The following is a 17,957-nucleotide window of genomic DNA, read 5'->3' on the forward strand; positions in this document are numbered from 1 at the left end:
GGTAGTTAAAATCCCCTACTATTACCGCCCTATTGTTCTTGCACTTCTCAGAGATTTGCTGACATATCTGCTCTTCTCTCTCCCCGTTTGTAACTCAAACCTTCTTGGCGCTTCCTCTGTGCATCTCCCTTTCCTGTTTTTCTTTCTGAAATTGCATCTCTTCCCTTTTGAACTGAATTCCAGCTAGAGCTATCCTTTCAGACTCTGATTCCATGCTGTCATCATCTAGCTCAGGGGTAGGTTTAAAATGGTTGGCTAGACTTTTCATCAGTTCAGCTTTCTTTGCTTTTTGTCTGAAAGTGATTCCTACCTCAGTAGCAAACCTTTTTAAATCTTCAACACTTAATTTATTTAACTTAACATGGGATATCTCTCCCTGCTGAACAAACTCCTTCGCATTAAATGTGGTCATCTCTTTTGTTTCCAGCACCATAGCGAAAAAAAAACAGATGAATACAAGAAAACCTGTTTGTTTATTTTTTCACAATTTTAGAGTTAAATTTTCCTCCTGTTTTCCAAATCTTTCATTTGTCTGGTGGTTCAGATACTTGCTTTGAGCCCCCAATTCGTTACGGCCACGTGGTGTGACATGAGTGGTTCCCTCTGTTCAAATCCCCACCGGACCACAGCAAGTGTATTTGTATTAGGAATTTAGCCCCTTTGTGTTTTATTTTTCAAATACACAGGCAGAGACAGGTTTTCTTGTAGGTTTTTAAAAACAGAAAGTCAATTGTTTATCAATACACCTTATCCCGAACTTGTTGCAACCGCCTTCACTCACATTTTCTCGCACACACGAGAAACTGGTGGAGGTGTAGGTGGGTTTTCGCAGGCGCGTGAAGGGGCAGGGGGAGACTTGAGTTATAGAGGGTTGCAGGCATGTGATGTTTGTAGATTTCTCTCTTGATTGAAGGTTGTGTCAAAGATGGTGGGTCACTTATAGCTCTCTCTCTGCTGTGTGATGCAGGTGTCCGACTTTTTCCAGCAGGACATGTGCTTTCTGGAATGGCAGCAGTTACAAGTAGCTTCACCTTCTGGGTCAGTCTCTCCCTCTCTCTCTCTGTCTTTTTTATAAAACATAAAACTGTCACTTCTCACCTCCTGTTCGGCAACATTCTGGTTTCTTTCCCATGGTGACTGCACAATGACCCAGGACGTGGCTACTTCACACCACCTTTGTTTAGAAGACAACATTCAATTCTGGAATGTTTCTATGGTAGGTGAGAGATAGGTTTCATTATTACTTTTTGGCTCTGAAGAATTATCCTTGGTCAGACTATTTGAATATACAAGAAATTAATACCTTTTTCTTCAACAGCCATTTTGGACCATAGTGCACTTTTTAAAAGTAAAAGTTAAGTTTTTTTAAAGACAAAGTCTGTTTCAACATAACTCTTCAGAGTTCTCTGTGAATGTTGTATCATCGTACCTCCGATAAGCATAACACTTGGTCCTTTCATCCAAGTCACTCATATAGATCGTAAATAGGTGAGGCCCCACCACTGATTCCTGTGGTACTCCACTAGTTATAGGTGGTCAACCTGAAAATGCCCAATTTATTCCGACCCTCTGTTTCCTGTTAATGAGCCAATCCTCTACCCCTACTATGTTACACCACTTCCCCTCCCCGCCCAACACCATGAGCTCTTGTGCAGTACTCTTTTATGTGACATATTATTGAATGCCTTTTGGAAGTCCAAATACAATACATTTACTGGATCCCCTTTATCCGCCTGGTTTTTACATCCTCAAAGACCCTTTGTCGCAATTATTTGCTCTTTCGTTTGCTATTTCTCCATCGCTATTTCTTGCTCTGTCTCTCTATTTTCTCTACTTAAATTTCTTGCTCTGGTTCTATCTCTATTTCTTTCTCCATCCCAATCTCCCTATCACAATTTCATGCACTGCCTGAGTGTGTGGTGCAGGCCAGTTCAAACGAGGCATTCAAGGGGGAATTAGACTGTTATCTGAAAAGGAAAAATGTGCAGGATTATGGGGACAAGTTGGGGCCTAATCAGAGCTCAATAAAGGTTCAGCATAACTTCTCTGCTTTCGTACTCAATGTCTTTTTATTTATGAAGCCCAAGAACCCATATGCTTTACTAACCACTCTCTCAATATGTCCTGCCATCTTCAAATACCGACGCACATGTACCCCCAGGTCCTCTATTCCTGCACACTCTTTAGAATTGTGCTATTAAGTATATATTGCCTCTCCCTATTCCTTCTGCCAAAATGCATCACCTCACATTTGTCAGTATTAAATTCCATCTCTCACCTCTCTGCCCATTCTGCTAGCCGATCTATGTCCTGTTGCAGGTGGTTCATATCATTCTCACTGTTTACCACCCCTCCAAGTTTGGATTTGTCAACAAATTCTGAGATTCTACTCTGTATTCCAAGATCCAAGTCATTTATATAAAGCAAAGAAAAAGTGGTTCCAGCACTGACCCTTGGAGAACACAATTATCTATGATGCTCCAGTCTGAAAAACAAATCATTTACTATGACTCTCTGTTTTCTGTCAAGCTAATTTTTTTTATCCAATTGGTTACTAACCCTATTTCATTTTGTTAACCAGCCTTTTATGTGGTACTTTGTTAGCGAGCCTTTTATATGGTTGCCTTCAAATCCGTAAGATTCAACTTTAGCTAACAGTCTCTTCTGGGGAATGATATCAAATGCCTTCTGGAAGTCAATATAAATAACATCCATCGACATTCCCCTGTCCTACAACTTTAGTTACCTCTTCAAAAAATTCAGTCAGGTTTGTCAGGCATGTCCTACCCTTTACAAATCCATGATGGCTCTCTCTGATCTCCAAGTTGAAACTGAGTAGATCCTGCCTTCTGAAATTAAATACACAGTCATTCTTGCTGAAAGCTTTATTTACACAGCAGTCCCTGCTCGCAGGGCAGCCCGATATTTCCCAGTCATTTCCTTGGGTAAAGGCACCAGACCTGGGCAGGGAACCTGCCCTTCCACTTCACACATGCATTCTCGAAGACAGTACTTCTTGGGCCCAAAGTGCGCAGGGTGTGAATGCTCCTTCTGTGCTTGCACATCTGCCTCCAGTAACTCTCTGTGAGAAAGCATAAGAAATCATCAGCAGCTACTCAGCAGTTTATTATACACAGGGACAGATCAACGTTATCATCATCAACTAGTCGCACCCTCTCGCCCTCACATACAGAATAGACTGACATTGCAGGCTAGCACTGAGGGGAGAGGACTATTAGCAGTGCAGTAATGACACAGAGCTAGAGGGGCAGCACTAGGGCATGCGCCAGCAGAGGGGCAGGGCTGAGGGAGTGCTGCACTGTTGCAGGGGATTTACTGGGCGAGTATCACCCTGTCGGAGGGATAGTACTGAGGGAGAGCCACCTTGTTGGAGGGGCAGAACTCGGAGCGCTGCATTTTCAGACAGGTAGTACTGGAAGGACAGCACTAAAGCATTGCTACACTGTTGGACGAGTCCGATTGAGTTAGCACTTGGAGGGGTAGTACTGAGGTGGCGTTCCAGTGTCGCAAGAGCCGTACTAAGCACCGCATAGAATCACAATGTTTAAGGCACAGAAAGAGGCCACTTGGCCTATCATGTCTGTGCCAGTCTAAAATTGAAACGCCTATTCTAATCCGACCTTCCAGCATTTGATCCATTGCCCTGCAGATTACAGCACTTGAGGTGCATATCCAGACTTCTTTTGAATGAGTTAAAGGTCTCTTCCTCAACCACCCTTTCAGGCAGCGAGTTCCAGATCACCACCACCCTCTGGGTGAAAAGGTTTGTCCTCAACACCCCTTTAATTTTTCTACCAATCACTTTACAGCTGTACCCCCTCGTCACTGACCTCTCTGCTAAGGTAAATAGACCCTTCATCTCCACTCTATCTAGGCCCCTCAAAATTTTGTACATTTCAATCAGATCTCCCCTCAGCCTTCTCTGTTCCAAGGACAACAACCCCAGCCTATCCAATCTTTCCTCATAGCTGCATTTTTCCAGTCCTGGCAACATCCTCGTAAATCTCCTCTGTATCCTCTCTGGTGCAATTACATCCTTTCTGTAATGAAGTGATCAGAGCTGCACACAGTACTCAAGTTGTGGCCTAACTAATGATTTATATAGTTCTAGCATAACCTCCCTGCTCTTGTATTCTATACCTCGGTTAATAATAGAAAGGATTCCATATATCTACTTAACCACCTTATCGACCTGTCCTGCTACCTTCAGGGATCTGTGGACATTCACTCGAAGATCCCTCACTTCCTCTACACCTGTCAGTATTTTCCCATTAATCATGCATTCCTTTGCCTTGTTTGACCTCCCCAAATGCATCACCTCACACTTCCCCAGGTGAATTCCATTTGCCACTTTTCTGCCCATCTGACCAGACCATCAATATCTTCATGCAGCCTACAGCTATCCTCCTCGCCATCTACCACACAGCCAATCTTTGTGTCGTCTGCAAAGTTCTTGCCTCCTACATTTATGTCCAAATCGTTAATATACACCACAAAAGAGCAGGGGACCCAGTACTGAGCCCAGCAGAACGCCACTGGAAACAGCCCTCCAGTTGCTAAAACACCTATCAAAAATTACTCTTTGTTTCCTGCCACTGAGCCAATTTTGTATCCACCTTGCTGCATTTCTTTGGATCCCATGGGATTTTATTTTTTTTTAAAAACAAGTCTGCCGTGTGGGACCTTGTCAAAAGCCTTGCTAAAATCCATGTAGATCACACCAATTGCACTACCATCATCGATCTTCCTGGTTACTTCTTCAAAAAATTCGATCAAGTTGGTCAAAGAAGATCTTCTCTTAACAAATCCATGCTGACTATCCTTGACTAACCTCTGCCTTTCTATGTGACAGTTTATCCTGTCCTTCAGAATAGATTCCAATAATTTGCCCACTGCTGATGTTAGACTGACTGGCCTGTAATTATTCAGTCTATCCTTCGCGCCCTTTTTAAACAGAGGTACAACATTAGCAATTCTCCAATCCTCCAGCACCACACCTGTATCCAGTGAGGACTGGAAAATGATGGTCAGACCTTCCACTATTTCCTCTCTTGCTTCTTTTAACAGCCTTGGGTACATTTCATCCAGCCCTGGTGATTTATCAACTTTCATGGATGCTAATCCCATTAATACTTCCTCTCTCCCTATGTTTATAACACCCAATACTTCACATTCCTCCTCAACTACAATATCTGCATCGTCCCCCTCTTTTGTGAAGAGAGACGCAATGTATTCATTAAGAGCCATACCAACATCTTCAGCCCCGATACATAGGTTACGTTTTTGGTCTTTTATGGGCCCTACTTTCTCCTTAGTTATCCTCTTACTCTTAATGTATTGATAAAACATCTTTGGGTTCACTTTGACTTTCCTTGCCAATATTCATTCATGCCCTCTCTTTGCTTTCCTAATTTCCTTTTTGATTTCACCCCTCCACTTCCTACACTCCTCTCAGCTTTCTGGAGTATTGCGTTCCCGGTGTCGGACATAAGCTTTCCTTTTCTGCCTTATCTTATCCTGTAGCCTCCTGGACATCCATGGGGCTCTAGATTTGGCCTTTTTCTTTGTGGGAACATGTTTACTCTGAACCCCTTGAATGCCTCACACTGATTTACCTTCAAGTAGCTGTTTCCAGTCCACTTTCGCTAAATCACTCCCAAGTTCAGTAAAATTCCCTTGCCCCAATTGAGAACTCTAACTCCTGTTCTATCTCTGTCCTTTTCCATAATTATGTTAAAACTACCACAGAAAGCAGTTGAAGCTAGGTCATTAAATATATTCAAGAAGGAGATAGATATATTTCTTAATGCCAAAGGGATCAAGGGATATGGGGAGAAAGCGGGAACAGGGTACTAAATTAGACGATCAGCCATGATCTTTTTTGAATGGCGGAGCAGGCTCGAAGGATCGAATGGCCTACTCCTATTTTCTATGTTTCTATCTCTGGATTATTACCTAAGCTACAGTGCAAATTGGTATAGGGCAAATAAGATTAGAGAAATGAATGCGTGGTTCAAAAACTACTGTGGTAGAAGTGGGTTCCGGTTTGTGGGGCACTGGCACCAGTACTGGGGAAAATGGGGGCTGTACCATTGGGACGGTCTACACCTGAACCGTGCTGGAAACAGTGTTCCAGTGAGCCGCATAACTAGGGAAGTAAGCTAAATAGTGGGGGCAAGGGATCAAATTTGGGAAGGTTTGGTAAATTAAAGAGTATAGACAAGGTAAGAGAGAAAGGCATCAACATGGGAAAAGATAAACAGACTGTGACAGGAATGGACAGTGCGTACATATCTAAGAGTAAATCAGCAGATAAGGTTAGAGATTACAAAAATAATAAAAGGACAAAACTAAAGCTCTGTATCCGAATGCACGTAGCATTCGAAACAAATAAGATGAAATGATAGCGCAAATAGAAATAAATAAGTACGATCTGACAGCCATTACATGGCTGCCGGATACCATAGACTGGTACCTGAATATTGAAGGGTAATTAACATTTAGGAAAGACAGGAAGCTAGGAAAAGGTGAAGGGGAAGCTCTGTTAATTAAAGAATTAGCACAATAGAGAGAGACAACCTAAGTTCAGGAAACCAGGATGCAGAAGTGGTTTGGGTAGAGATGAGAAATAATGAAGGCAAGAAGTCACTGTGGTGTATAGCCCCCCTAACAGTAACCACACAGTAGGACAGATATGAAGGAAGAAATAACGGGAGCTTGTCAAAAAGGTACGGCGATAAGCCTGGGGGATTTTAATCTACATCTAGACTGGAAAAATCAGATGGGCAAAGGTAGCCTAGATGAGGAGTTCATAGAATGTTTTTGAAATAGTTTTACAACACCATATACTGGAGGCAACCAGAGAGCATGCTATACTAGACCTAGTATTGGGCAACGAGATAGGATTAATTAATGACCTCATAGTGAAGGCACCCCTGGGCAGCAATGATCATAATATGATTGAATTTTACATTCAGTTTGAGGGAGAGAAGCGTGGGTCTAAGACTAGTATTTTAAACTTAAATAAGGGCAATTATGAGGGCATGACAGCAGAGTTAGCTAAAGTGAACTGGCATGGTAGGTTAAGGGATAGGTCAATAGAGATGCAATGGCAGACATTTAAGGGGATATTTCAGAATACATAGATTAGATACATTCCAACAAGAAAGAAAAATTCCAAGGGTGGGACCCACCATCCGTGGTGAACTAAAAAAAGTTAACAATAGTATCAAACTTAAAGAGAAAGCATATAACTGCACAAAGATGGGTGATGGGTCAGAAGATTGAACAGTATTTAAAAAACCGCAAAGGTTTGTAAAGATTAATAAGGAGGGAAAAATTAGAGTACGAGAGAAAGCTAGCTAGAAATATAAAGAGAAAGATAGTAAGAGTTTCTATTAATATTTTAAAAAGAACAGAGTTGACAAAGCGAGCGTTGGCCCTATAGAAAGTGAGTCTGGGGAATTAATAATGGAAAATAAGGAGATTGCAGATGAACTGAACAGGTATTTTGCAACAGTCTTCACTATTAAGTAACATCCCAGAAATAGCTGTTAAGTCAGGAAATGGAAGGAAGGGGGGAACTCATGAAAACTATAATCACCAGGAAAGTGGTACTGAGAAAATTGTTGGTGCTGCAACTTGTGACAAGTCCCTGAGTCCTGAGGAACTTCATCCTAAAAGAAGTGGCTAGTGAGATATTTGATATGTTGGTTTTAATTTTCCAAAATTCCCTAGATTTGGGGAAGGTTCCATTAGATTGAAAAATAGACAATGTTTATTCAAAAAGGGAGGGAGACAGAAAGCAGGAAACTATAGGCCAGTTAGCTTAACATCTGTCTTAGGGAAAATGTTAGAAGCTATTATTAAAGACATTAGAGCAGGGCATTTAGAAAAATTCAAGGTAATCAGGCAGAGTCAACATGGTTTTGTGAAAGGGAAATGATGTTTAACCAATTTATTGGAGTTCTCTGAAGCAGTATGTGGATGGCCCTACTAGAGAAGGGGCTACACTCAACCTCCTCTTAGGAAATGAGGATGGGTAGGTGGTTGATGTGTCAGTGGGGGAGCACTTTGGGACCAGTGACCATAACTCTATTAGCTTCAAGATAGTTATGGCAAAGGATAGGACTGGTCCTCAGGTTGAAGTCCGAAATTGGGGGAAGGCTAATTTCGATGGCATCAGACAGGAACTATCAAAAGTTGAATGGGAGAGGCTGTTTACAGGTAAAGGAACGTCTGGCAAGTGGGAGGCTTTTAAAAGTGAGACAGGAAGAGTTCAGGGCTGGCATGTTCCTGTTACATGGAAGGGCAAGGCTGGCAAGTTTAGGGAACCTTGATTGTTGAGGGATATTGAGGGTCTGGTCAGGCCAAAACAGGAGGCATGTGTCACGGATAGGCAGCTGGGATCAAGTGAGTCCCTCGGGGAGTATTGGGGATGTTGGACTACACTTAAGAAGGAAATTAGGAGGGCGCAAAGGGGACATGAGATTTCCCTGACAGATAAGATGAAGGAGAATCCTAAAAGATTCTATAAGTATATTAAGAGTAAAAAGGTAGCTAGGGAAAGAGTAGGTCCCCTTATGGATCAGTGTGGCAATCTATGTGCGGAGCCACGGGAAGTGGGCGAGATCTTAAATGAATACTTCCCGTCTGTATTTACCATGGAGAAGGTCATGGAAGCTAGTGAGTTCAAGGGAGGGAACAGCGATATCCTGGAGCATATCAACATTACAAAGGAGGAGGTGTTGGAGGTTTTGAAGCGCATTAAGGTGGATAAATCCCCAAGGCCTGACCAGGTGTATCCTCGGATGCTATGGGAAGCAAGGGAGGAGATTGCTGGGGCCCTGGCAGATATTTTTGTATCATCGTTAGCCACAGGTCAGGTACCGGAAGACTGGAGGATAGCTAATGTTGTGCCTTTATTTAAGAAGGGCAGTAGGGATAAGCCAGGGAACTACAGGCCTGACATCAGTGGTGGGAAAGTTATTGGAAGGAATTCTGAGAGACAGGATTTATATGCGTCTGGAAAGTCAAGGTCTGTGTAGGGATAGCCAGCATGGCTTTGTGTGTGGGAAATCATGTCTCACGAATTTGATGGAGTTTTGCGAGGAGGTGACCAAGAGGATTGAGAGGGCAGGGCGATGGACGTTGTCTACATGGATTTTAGTAAGGCCTTTGACAAGGTCCCACATGGTAGGCTGGTCCAGAAGGTTCGAACACATGGGATCCAGGGTGAACCAGCAAATTGGATACAAAATTGGCTTGGTGATAGAAGGTAGAGGGTGGTAGCGAAGGGTTGTTTTTCAGATTGGAGGCCGGTGACTAGTGGTGCGCCGCAGGGCCCTCTGTTGTTTGTCATATATATTAATTACTTGGATGTGAATGTAGGGGGCATGATTAGTAAGTTTGCAGATGCTGATCTTTGGCCATCTGGTGTGGAGCGAAGTAGGCAGGTTGGACGACCTCCTCGTGGGATTGCTCATGGGCCTGGCCAAGGTGGCCATCAACAGGTCCAGTCAGCAGGCATCCAAGGGGGTGTCACTCAGTCCAACTACCTGCCTCTCTTCCACGGCTGAGTCCACGCCTGGGTGCCCCTGGAGAGGGAAGAGGCAGTGCCCACCAGCATGCTTCAGACCTTCTACAACTGGCGGACACTGGGGGGACTGGAATCATAGAAAATTCAAGGTACAGAAAGAGGCCATTTGGCCCATCGTGTCTGTGCCGGCCGAAAAATGATCCACCTATTCTAATCCCACATTCCAGCATTTGCTCCGTGGCCCTGCAGATAACAGCACTTGAGGTGCATATCCAGACTCCTTTGAATGAGTTGAGGGTTTCTGCCTCAACTACCCTTTCAGGTAGTGAGTTCCAGACCCCCACCACCGTCTGGGTGAAAAGGTTTTTATTCATCTCATCTCTAATTTTTCTACCAATCTCTTTAAATCTATGCCCCCTCATCACTCTCTGCTAAGGTGAATAGACCCTTCACCTCCACTCTATCCAGGTCCCTCAAAGCTTTGTACATTTCAATCAGGTCTCCCCTCAGCCTTCTCTGTTCCAAGGAGAACAACCCCAGACTATCCAATCTTTCATCATAGCTGCATTTGTCCAGTCTCGGCAACATCCTCTGTCCCCTCTCTCATGCAATTATATCCTTTCTGTAATGAAGTGACCACAACTGCACACAGTACTCAAGTTGTGGCCTAACCAATGAGTTATACAGTTCCAGCATAACATCCCTGCTCTTATATTTTATACCACAGCTAATAAGAGAGAGGATTCCAAATGCCTTCTGTCATGCAGGCTCCAACCTGCCAAGAATAAGGCACATTAATTTTGCCACTTGGATAATAAATTCCAAATTGTTGCTGGGAAGAAGAGAAGGCCTGTGACAAGGGGTTGCCAGGCCCCTGGCTTGAAAGACATTTTTGCATATTAACAGACAGTGGGCTGGATTTTACCTTAGCCGGAAGGGAAAGCACTTCCGCCTAGCCCGGGGATCCGTCCCGCATTTTACGGGTCCCTGGGCTTTAATTGTCCCGAGGCAGGACTTCCACCCGCTTGAGGGAGGAGGTCCCGGCCTCAGTGAGCTGCCAGCTAATCAGTGACATAGCTGCTGTTAGTCCCAGCAGCACCACCGGGAGCAGTGGCCACCGCTGGGACTGCAGCCCAGCCGATGCCATGGATCTAGGTGGGAAGGTAAGTAGGGGCATGCCTCACCAGGCACCAGGGGGATCGGGCCTTCCTTGGTGAGTTTGGAGTGGTCGTTTAGGAGGTGGGGGCGGGGTGGGGGGGGGGGGGGGGGGGGTGGGAGGAGGGGGCATCTTGGGGCCTGGGGGTGGATTAGGAGGCGGGGGCAGCCATCAATCGGGCACCCTGTGCCCGACAGCCATGGCACCCCCAGGGGCAGGGAAAGGCCGGCAGCTATCGCTGGGCAGCCTTTCACGTCCCTAGCATGCCCGCTTACCATGGGCAAAATACCCGTGGAGGCGGGCGAGGGCTGTTAAGTGGTCACAAGGGCCTTGATTGGCCTCGGGTGGGCGGGCCGTTTTCCACCCCCTGCCTGATGCTGTAAACTTGGCTTGAGGCGGAGGCGGGGCGGTTAGGCATCCCAGAGCCTGCCGCTCAATTTTACACTGCCCCCACGTCACCATCCAACCTGCGGAGGCGGCGTAAAATTCAGCCCAGTGTGTGGAACAAAGGAGCTATCCCCTGCTGCACTGCAATCCACAAACAGATGTGGGCAAACCAGTTAGTCACATGACTAACCTGCTTGGCAGTCTGTGTTTTTTTCTGAATTGTAGTGTTTGAACTGGCAGAAAGCAGAATGTTCCTGGACTGAAGAAGACCTCCTGTCTGCTCCCATCTCTTTCTCACGGAACTCCAAAACCCACTGAACACATGAACCCCAAGAGAGAAAAGTCTCCTGCAATGAACAAAGTTTAAGAATAATACTGGGCCCCAATGAAAAGCATGATCGACCTACAATAAAGGATTCTACAGTGAGCTCGAAGAACCGCAACAATAATTCAGATATTGCCTCCAACTTTTCCACTTTCTTTTTCTTCTGCTCTTTCTGTCCCTATCTTCATGTGCGTATCACGTACGCAAGCTAGCTTGGATGCATCGTGTATCCGCAGGTGTTAACCGAGTTAGAGTTTAAGTTTAATAAATTTTACTTTTCTTCTTTAAACCTGAGAAAGCTATTTGCTGGTTTCTTTGCCTTATAATTGGAAAGCGGTGAACAAGGATTCACCAAGGGGCAGCTAAAAACATGGTGTGGTAAAAATAAAACCCTATAAGACCAGGTGAAGGCTGAAAGGGAACCCTAGACCTCTTTCTCACCTGGACACAACACTTCTTAACCAGTTTATCGGCCTGTCCTGCTATCTTCAGGGATCTGTAGACATGCACTCCAAGGTCCCTCACTTCTTCCACACTTCTCAGTATGTTCCCATTGATCATGTATTCCTTTGCCTTGTTTGACCTCCCCAAATGTATCACCTCACACTTCTCCAAGTTGAATTCCATTTGCCACTTTTCTGCCCATCAGTATCTTCCTGCAGCCTATAGCTATCCTCCTCGTGATCCACCACATGGCTAATCCTTGTGTCGTCTGCAAACTTCTTGATTATGCCCCCTACATTTATGTCCAAATCATTAATATATACCACAAAAAGCAAGGGACCCAGTACTCAGCCCTGCAGAACACCACTGGAAACAGCCCTCCAGTTGCTAAAACATCCTTCAACAATTACCCTTTATTTCTTGCCACTAAGCAAATTTTGTATCCACCTTGCTGCAGTTCCCTGAATCCCATTGGATTTTTTTTTTTTTTAAACTAGTCTGCCATATGGGACCTTCTCAAAAGCCTTGCTAAAATCCATGTAGACCACATCAACTGCACTACCCTCATCTATATTGTTAATTCTTCAAAAAATTCAATCAAGTTGGTCAAAGAAGATCTTTCCTTAATAAATCCATGCTGACTATCCTTGATTAACCTGTGCCTTTCTAAGTGACAGTTTATCCTGTCTCTCAGAATAGATTCCAATAATTTGACAACTACTGAGGTTAGACTGACTGGCCTTTTTAAACAGAGGTACAATGTTAGCAGTTCTCCAATCTTCCAGCACCGCACCTGTATCCAGTGAGGACTGGAAAATGATGATCAGACATTCTGCTATTTCCTCGCTTGCTGCTTTTAACAGCCTAGGGTACATATAATCTGGTCTTGGTGATTTTTCAACTTTCAAGGATGCTAATCCCATTAATACTTCCTCTCTCCCCATGTTTAACACATCCAATACTTCACACTCCTCTTCCTTAACTACAATATCTGCATCGTCCCCCTCTTTTGTGAAGACAGAATCATACCAAAATCTTCCACCACTAAACATGGGCTACCTTTTTGGTCTTTTATGGGCCCTACTCTCTCCTTAGTTGTCCTCTTACTCTTAATGCATTGATAAAACATCTTTGGGTTCACCTTAATTTTGCTTGCCAATATTCTTTCATGCCCTCTCTTTGCTTTCCTAATTTCCTTTTTGATTTCACCCCTCCAATATCTATACTCCTTTCAGCTTTCTGTAGTATTGAGTTGTCGGTGTCGGACACAAGCTTTTCTATTCTGCCTTATCCTGTAGGCTCCTGGACATCCATGGACTCCAGATTTGGCCTTTTTCTTAGTGGGAACATGTTTACTCTGAACCCTTTGAAACTCCCCTTTGAATGCCTCCCACTGTTCTGACACTGATTTACCTTCAAATGGCTGCTTCCAGTCCACCTTCACTAAATCACTCCTCAGTTTAGTATAATTGGCCTTGCCCCAATTGAGAACTCTAACTCTTGTTCTATCTCTGTCCTTTTCCATAATTATGTTAAAACTGACTGAACTACCACCAAAATGCTCTCCCACTGCCACTCCTTCCACCTGCCCATCTTCATTTCCTGAAACTAAGTCTAAAACTGTGCCCTCTCTCGGACTTGCTACATACTGGATGCACCTCAAGAATTCTGCTCCCTCAATTCCTTTCACAGTAAAACTATCCCAGTTAATATTGGGGTAGTTAAAATCCCCTATTACTGCCCTATTGTTCTTGCACTGCTCAGAGATGTGCCTACATATCTGCTCTGCTATCTCCCTCTGACTGTTTGGGGGTCTGTAGTACACTCCCAACAGTGTGATTGCCCCTTTTTTGTTCCTTAGCTCAATCCATATGGTCTCATTTGATGAACTTTCCAACATATCATCCCTCCTCAGAGCTGCAATAGTTTCCTTGACCAAAATTACCACTTCCCCTCCTTTTTTATCCCCCTCCCTAACACGTCTGAAAACCCTGTAACCAGGAACATTGAGCTGCCTTTCCTGTCCCTCCTTAAGCCATGTAATAGCTATGATATCATACAGCCATGTGTCTATCTGTGCCCTCAGTTCATCTGCTTTATTTGCTATAATCCTTGCATTGAAATAGATACCTTTGAGCATTGCCTAACTCTTTTTTTTTTTAATTTTCTAACCTTTGTTTCCTCTGTCTTCCAGACTCATCAATTAATTTTCTGCCTTCCATTTTCACTTCTGATTTTGTCCCAACCGAGTCTACCATCAGGTCCCCATCCCCCTGCCAAACTAGTTTAAACCCTCCCCAACAGCACTAGCAAAATGTTCCGCAAGGAACTCAGTCCCAGCTCTGTTCAGGTGCAACCCATCCATCCTGTACATGTCCCAACTCCCCCAAAGCCAGTCCCAATGTCCCAGGAATCGAAAGCCCTCCCTTCTGCACCATCTTTCCAGCCATGCATTCTTCTGTCTTATCCTTCTATTTCTATACTCACTTGCACGTGGCACTCGGAGTAATCTGGAGATTACTACGTTTGAGGACCTGCTTGCTAATTTCTTACCTAGCTCCCTAAATTCTAACTGCAGGCCCACATCCCTCTTTCTACCTATGCCGTTCGCTCCGATGTTGGACCACGACTGCTGGCTGTTCACCTTCCCCCTTCAGGATGCTCTGCAGCCGCTCAGTGACATCCTTGACCCTGGCACCAGGAAGGCAACACACAATCCTGGATGCGTGTCTGCGGCCACAGAAACATCCACAGTCTGTTCCCCTGACTATCGAATCACCTATCACTATGACTCTTCCCGTCTTCCCTGTACCCCCTGGACAGCTGAGCCACCCATGGTGCAATGGACTTGGCTCTGGCTGCACTCCCCAGGTGAAGCATCACTTTCCTTAGAACTAAATACCTGAGATGCACTCAGGGGTCTCCTGCACTACCTGCCTGATTCTTTTTGACAGCCTGGTGGTTCACCCATTCCCCCTCTCCCTGCATACTCTTAAGCTGTGGGGTGACCACATCTATAAACGTGCTTTCCATGTAGCTCTCATCCTCACGAATGCACCGGATTTAGCTTTCCCTGTACACAAATTACTAAAAGCTAGTGCGCTTGTACAAAAAGTAAACAAAACATGTAATGGAATGTTGGTCTTTATCTCAAGGGGGCTCAAATTCAAATTCCAACATTACAGATCTGGGCACGACACCTTGGGAAGGATATATTGGCCTTAGTGCAGACTCACCAGAATGGTATCAGGCATCAAAGGGTTAAATTATCAAGTCAGTATTCCATTCATTTTAAAAAGATTGAAGCTGATCTAATTGAAGTGTCTAAAATAATAAAGCAAACATCACTAAAGCAGAGAATAACTGGGCACTGCTCTATGTGGAATCTTGCTGTGCAAAAATTGGCGGCTATGTTTCCTACATCTGAAAAGCAATTCAATATCTAAAGCACTTTGGGGAGTCCTATAAAAATGAAAGTTCTTCTTTAAAAAAGTGCTCCATTAGCAGCACCTAATCCTTGCTTCTCAAACTCAAAAGTGAACCAAATGCACTTGCAGTGTTAGCTATGGCAACAGAACCAACTCTGTCTACGGAGGCCACTCCGTTGGCTTCAGTGACTGAATTGGATAAAGTAGCTATGTCTTCTGTCAGTGCCTGTGCTGATTCTATGTCTGAAGCAATTATACCATCTGCTGAACCTTTATCGAATGTGGCAATGAATAACAGGAAACAAAGATAGTAAAAGTGGTTTTGTAAGCAGTACATTAACTGTCAGCAATTTCAAGACAATAGAGGTCAGTGGACTGGGCAGACTAATCACAGCTAAAATTTAAGAACAGTACGATCCTCATCACTATCCGCAACTCTACCAACCTTCGTGTCGTCCGCAAACTTACTGATCAGACCAGCTACACTTTCCTCCAAATCATTGATATATACTACAAACAGCAAAGGTCCCTGCACTGATCCCTGCGGAACACCACTAGTCACATTCCTCCATTCAGAAAAGCACCCTTCCACTGCTACCCTCTGTCTTCTATGACCGAGCCAGTTTTGTATCCATCTTGCCAGCTCACCTCTGATCCCGTGTGACTTCACCTTTTGTACCAGTCTGCCACGAGGGACGATATCATATTTAAAAGCAGAAGGGCAAATGGATAAAGTTGGGTTTATACAAGTCATAGTGAGTACAAAAGTAGGGAGATAATACTGAAGCCATACAAATCATTGGTTAGACTGCAGTTAGAATATCATGCCCCATTTTGGTGCCTTAGTTTTGTGGAAGGATACCAAAGAAGTACAGAAGGTGCAGGAGTTATGAGCGGCATGGACAGAGTGGATAGTCAGAAGCTTTTTCCCAGGGTGGAAGAGTCAGTTACTAGGGGACATAGGTTTAAGGTGCGAGGGGCAAAGTTTAGAGGGATGTGCGAGACAAGTTTTTTTTTACACCGAGGGTGGCGAGTGCCTGGAACTTGCTGCCAGGGGAGGTGGTGGAAGCAGATACGATAGCGATGTTTAAGAGACATCTTGACAAATATATGAATAGGAAGGAAATAGAGGGATATGGGCCCCGGAAGTGCAGAAGGTGTTAGTTTAGGCAGGCATCAAGAGCAGCGCAGGCTTGGAGGGCCGAATGGCCTGTTCCTGTGCCGTACTGTTCTTTGTTCTTTGAGAGATTCACTGAAATGATCCTTAGGATGAGAGACTTCAGTTATGAGGAGAGATTAAACAAAACGGAGCTGTGTTCAGCGGAGCAGAGAAGGTTCAGAAGGGATAGACAGAGGAGTTTACAGTGATTAGATATTCTGGTAGGCGAATTTACACTATTTCCATTGGTTGATGAGTCAGCATGCTCACGTAACAGCTTTGAAACTAAGCTCGCAACACAGATGTGTGACGGTAACTGAATGTGATAAATTGTAGACTGGCATGAGATAATCAAAAAGTAGCAGTCTGGTAAAATCCAACTGTTTCACTAATAGCCTGTGACAAATGTGTATTTTATTTGCTCAGCAGAACGGTTTTAAACTTATGTTCTACATTACAAGAATCAGCATATAAGTCATTAAAACAGAATGACATTCTATTTCTCAAACTTTGTTCTCTACTGTCCAAGTACCATAAAACCTTTCTCACTTCTTTACTGCTTTCCTCCCTCAGCCTCTGCACTGAGTGACTTCCCATTCCTGGTGATGTTACTAGGGGACGTTTCAACTCACCATGTTTGCTCTCCTCCGAATTATTTGCCTTCTTATCCTCCATATCACTCCTTCCATGTAAACTCCCCAACCCACATTCATGGCCACCATCTCACATGGCCTTGCTACTCTAATTGCGTCAATTACAGTTAAGGCCATCTCTGATTACTTCAAAGAACAAAGAACAGTACAGCACAGGAACAGGCCATTCGGCCCTCCAAGCCTGCGCCGATCATGATGCCTGTGCCGATCATGATGCCTGTCTAAACTAAAACTTCCTTCACTTCCAGGGTCTGTATCCCTCTATTCCCATTCTATTCATGTATTTGTCAAGATGCCTCTTAAACGTCGCTATCGTACCTGCTTCCACCACCTCCCCCGGCAGCAAGTTCCAGGCACTCACCACCCACTGTAAAAAAAAAAACTTGCCTCACACATCCCCTCCAAACCTTGTCCCTCGCACCTTAAACCTATGTCCCCTAGTAACGGACTCTTCCACCCTGGGAAAAAGCTTCTAACTATCCACTCTGTCCATGCCGCTTATAACTTTGTAAACCTCTATCATGTCACCCCTCCACCTCCGTCATTCCAGTGAAAACAATCAGAGTTTATCCAACCTCTCCTCATAGCTAATACCCTCCAGACCAGGCAACATCCTGGTAAACCTCTTCTGTCCCCTCTCCAAAGCCTCCACAGCCTTCTGGTAGTGTGGCGACCAGAACTGTACGCAACACTCCAAGTGCAGCCCAACTAAGGTTCTGTACAGCTGCAGCATGACTTGCCAATTTTTTTACTCTATGCCCCGACCGATGAAGGCAAGCATGCCGTATGCCTTCTTGACTACCTTATCCACCTGCGTTGCCACTTTCAGTGATTTGTGGACCTATA

General features: G+C 44.4%; 1 protein-coding gene across 1 annotated transcript in view; it reads right to left on the reverse strand.

Annotated features, from left to right (window-relative positions):
• Nucleotides 1-2,870: 2,870 nt before the first annotated feature.
• mrps25 (mitochondrial ribosomal protein S25) overlaps nt 2,871-17,957 on the reverse strand; it is a 49,077-nt gene continuing 33,990 nt past the window's right edge. The window contains exon 4 of the mRNA XM_068052289.1: nt 2,871-3,082. Coding sequence (XP_067908390.1) covers nt 2,890-3,082 — 193 coding nt within the window. The 3' untranslated portion in view covers nt 2,871-2,889. The remainder of the gene's footprint in view (nt 3,083-17,957) is intronic.

This window comes from Heterodontus francisci, chromosome 19 (assembly GCF_036365525.1).
Source record: "Heterodontus francisci isolate sHetFra1 chromosome 19, sHetFra1.hap1, whole genome shotgun sequence".
Classification (NCBI taxonomy): Eukaryota; Metazoa; Chordata; class Chondrichthyes; order Heterodontiformes; family Heterodontidae; genus Heterodontus; species Heterodontus francisci.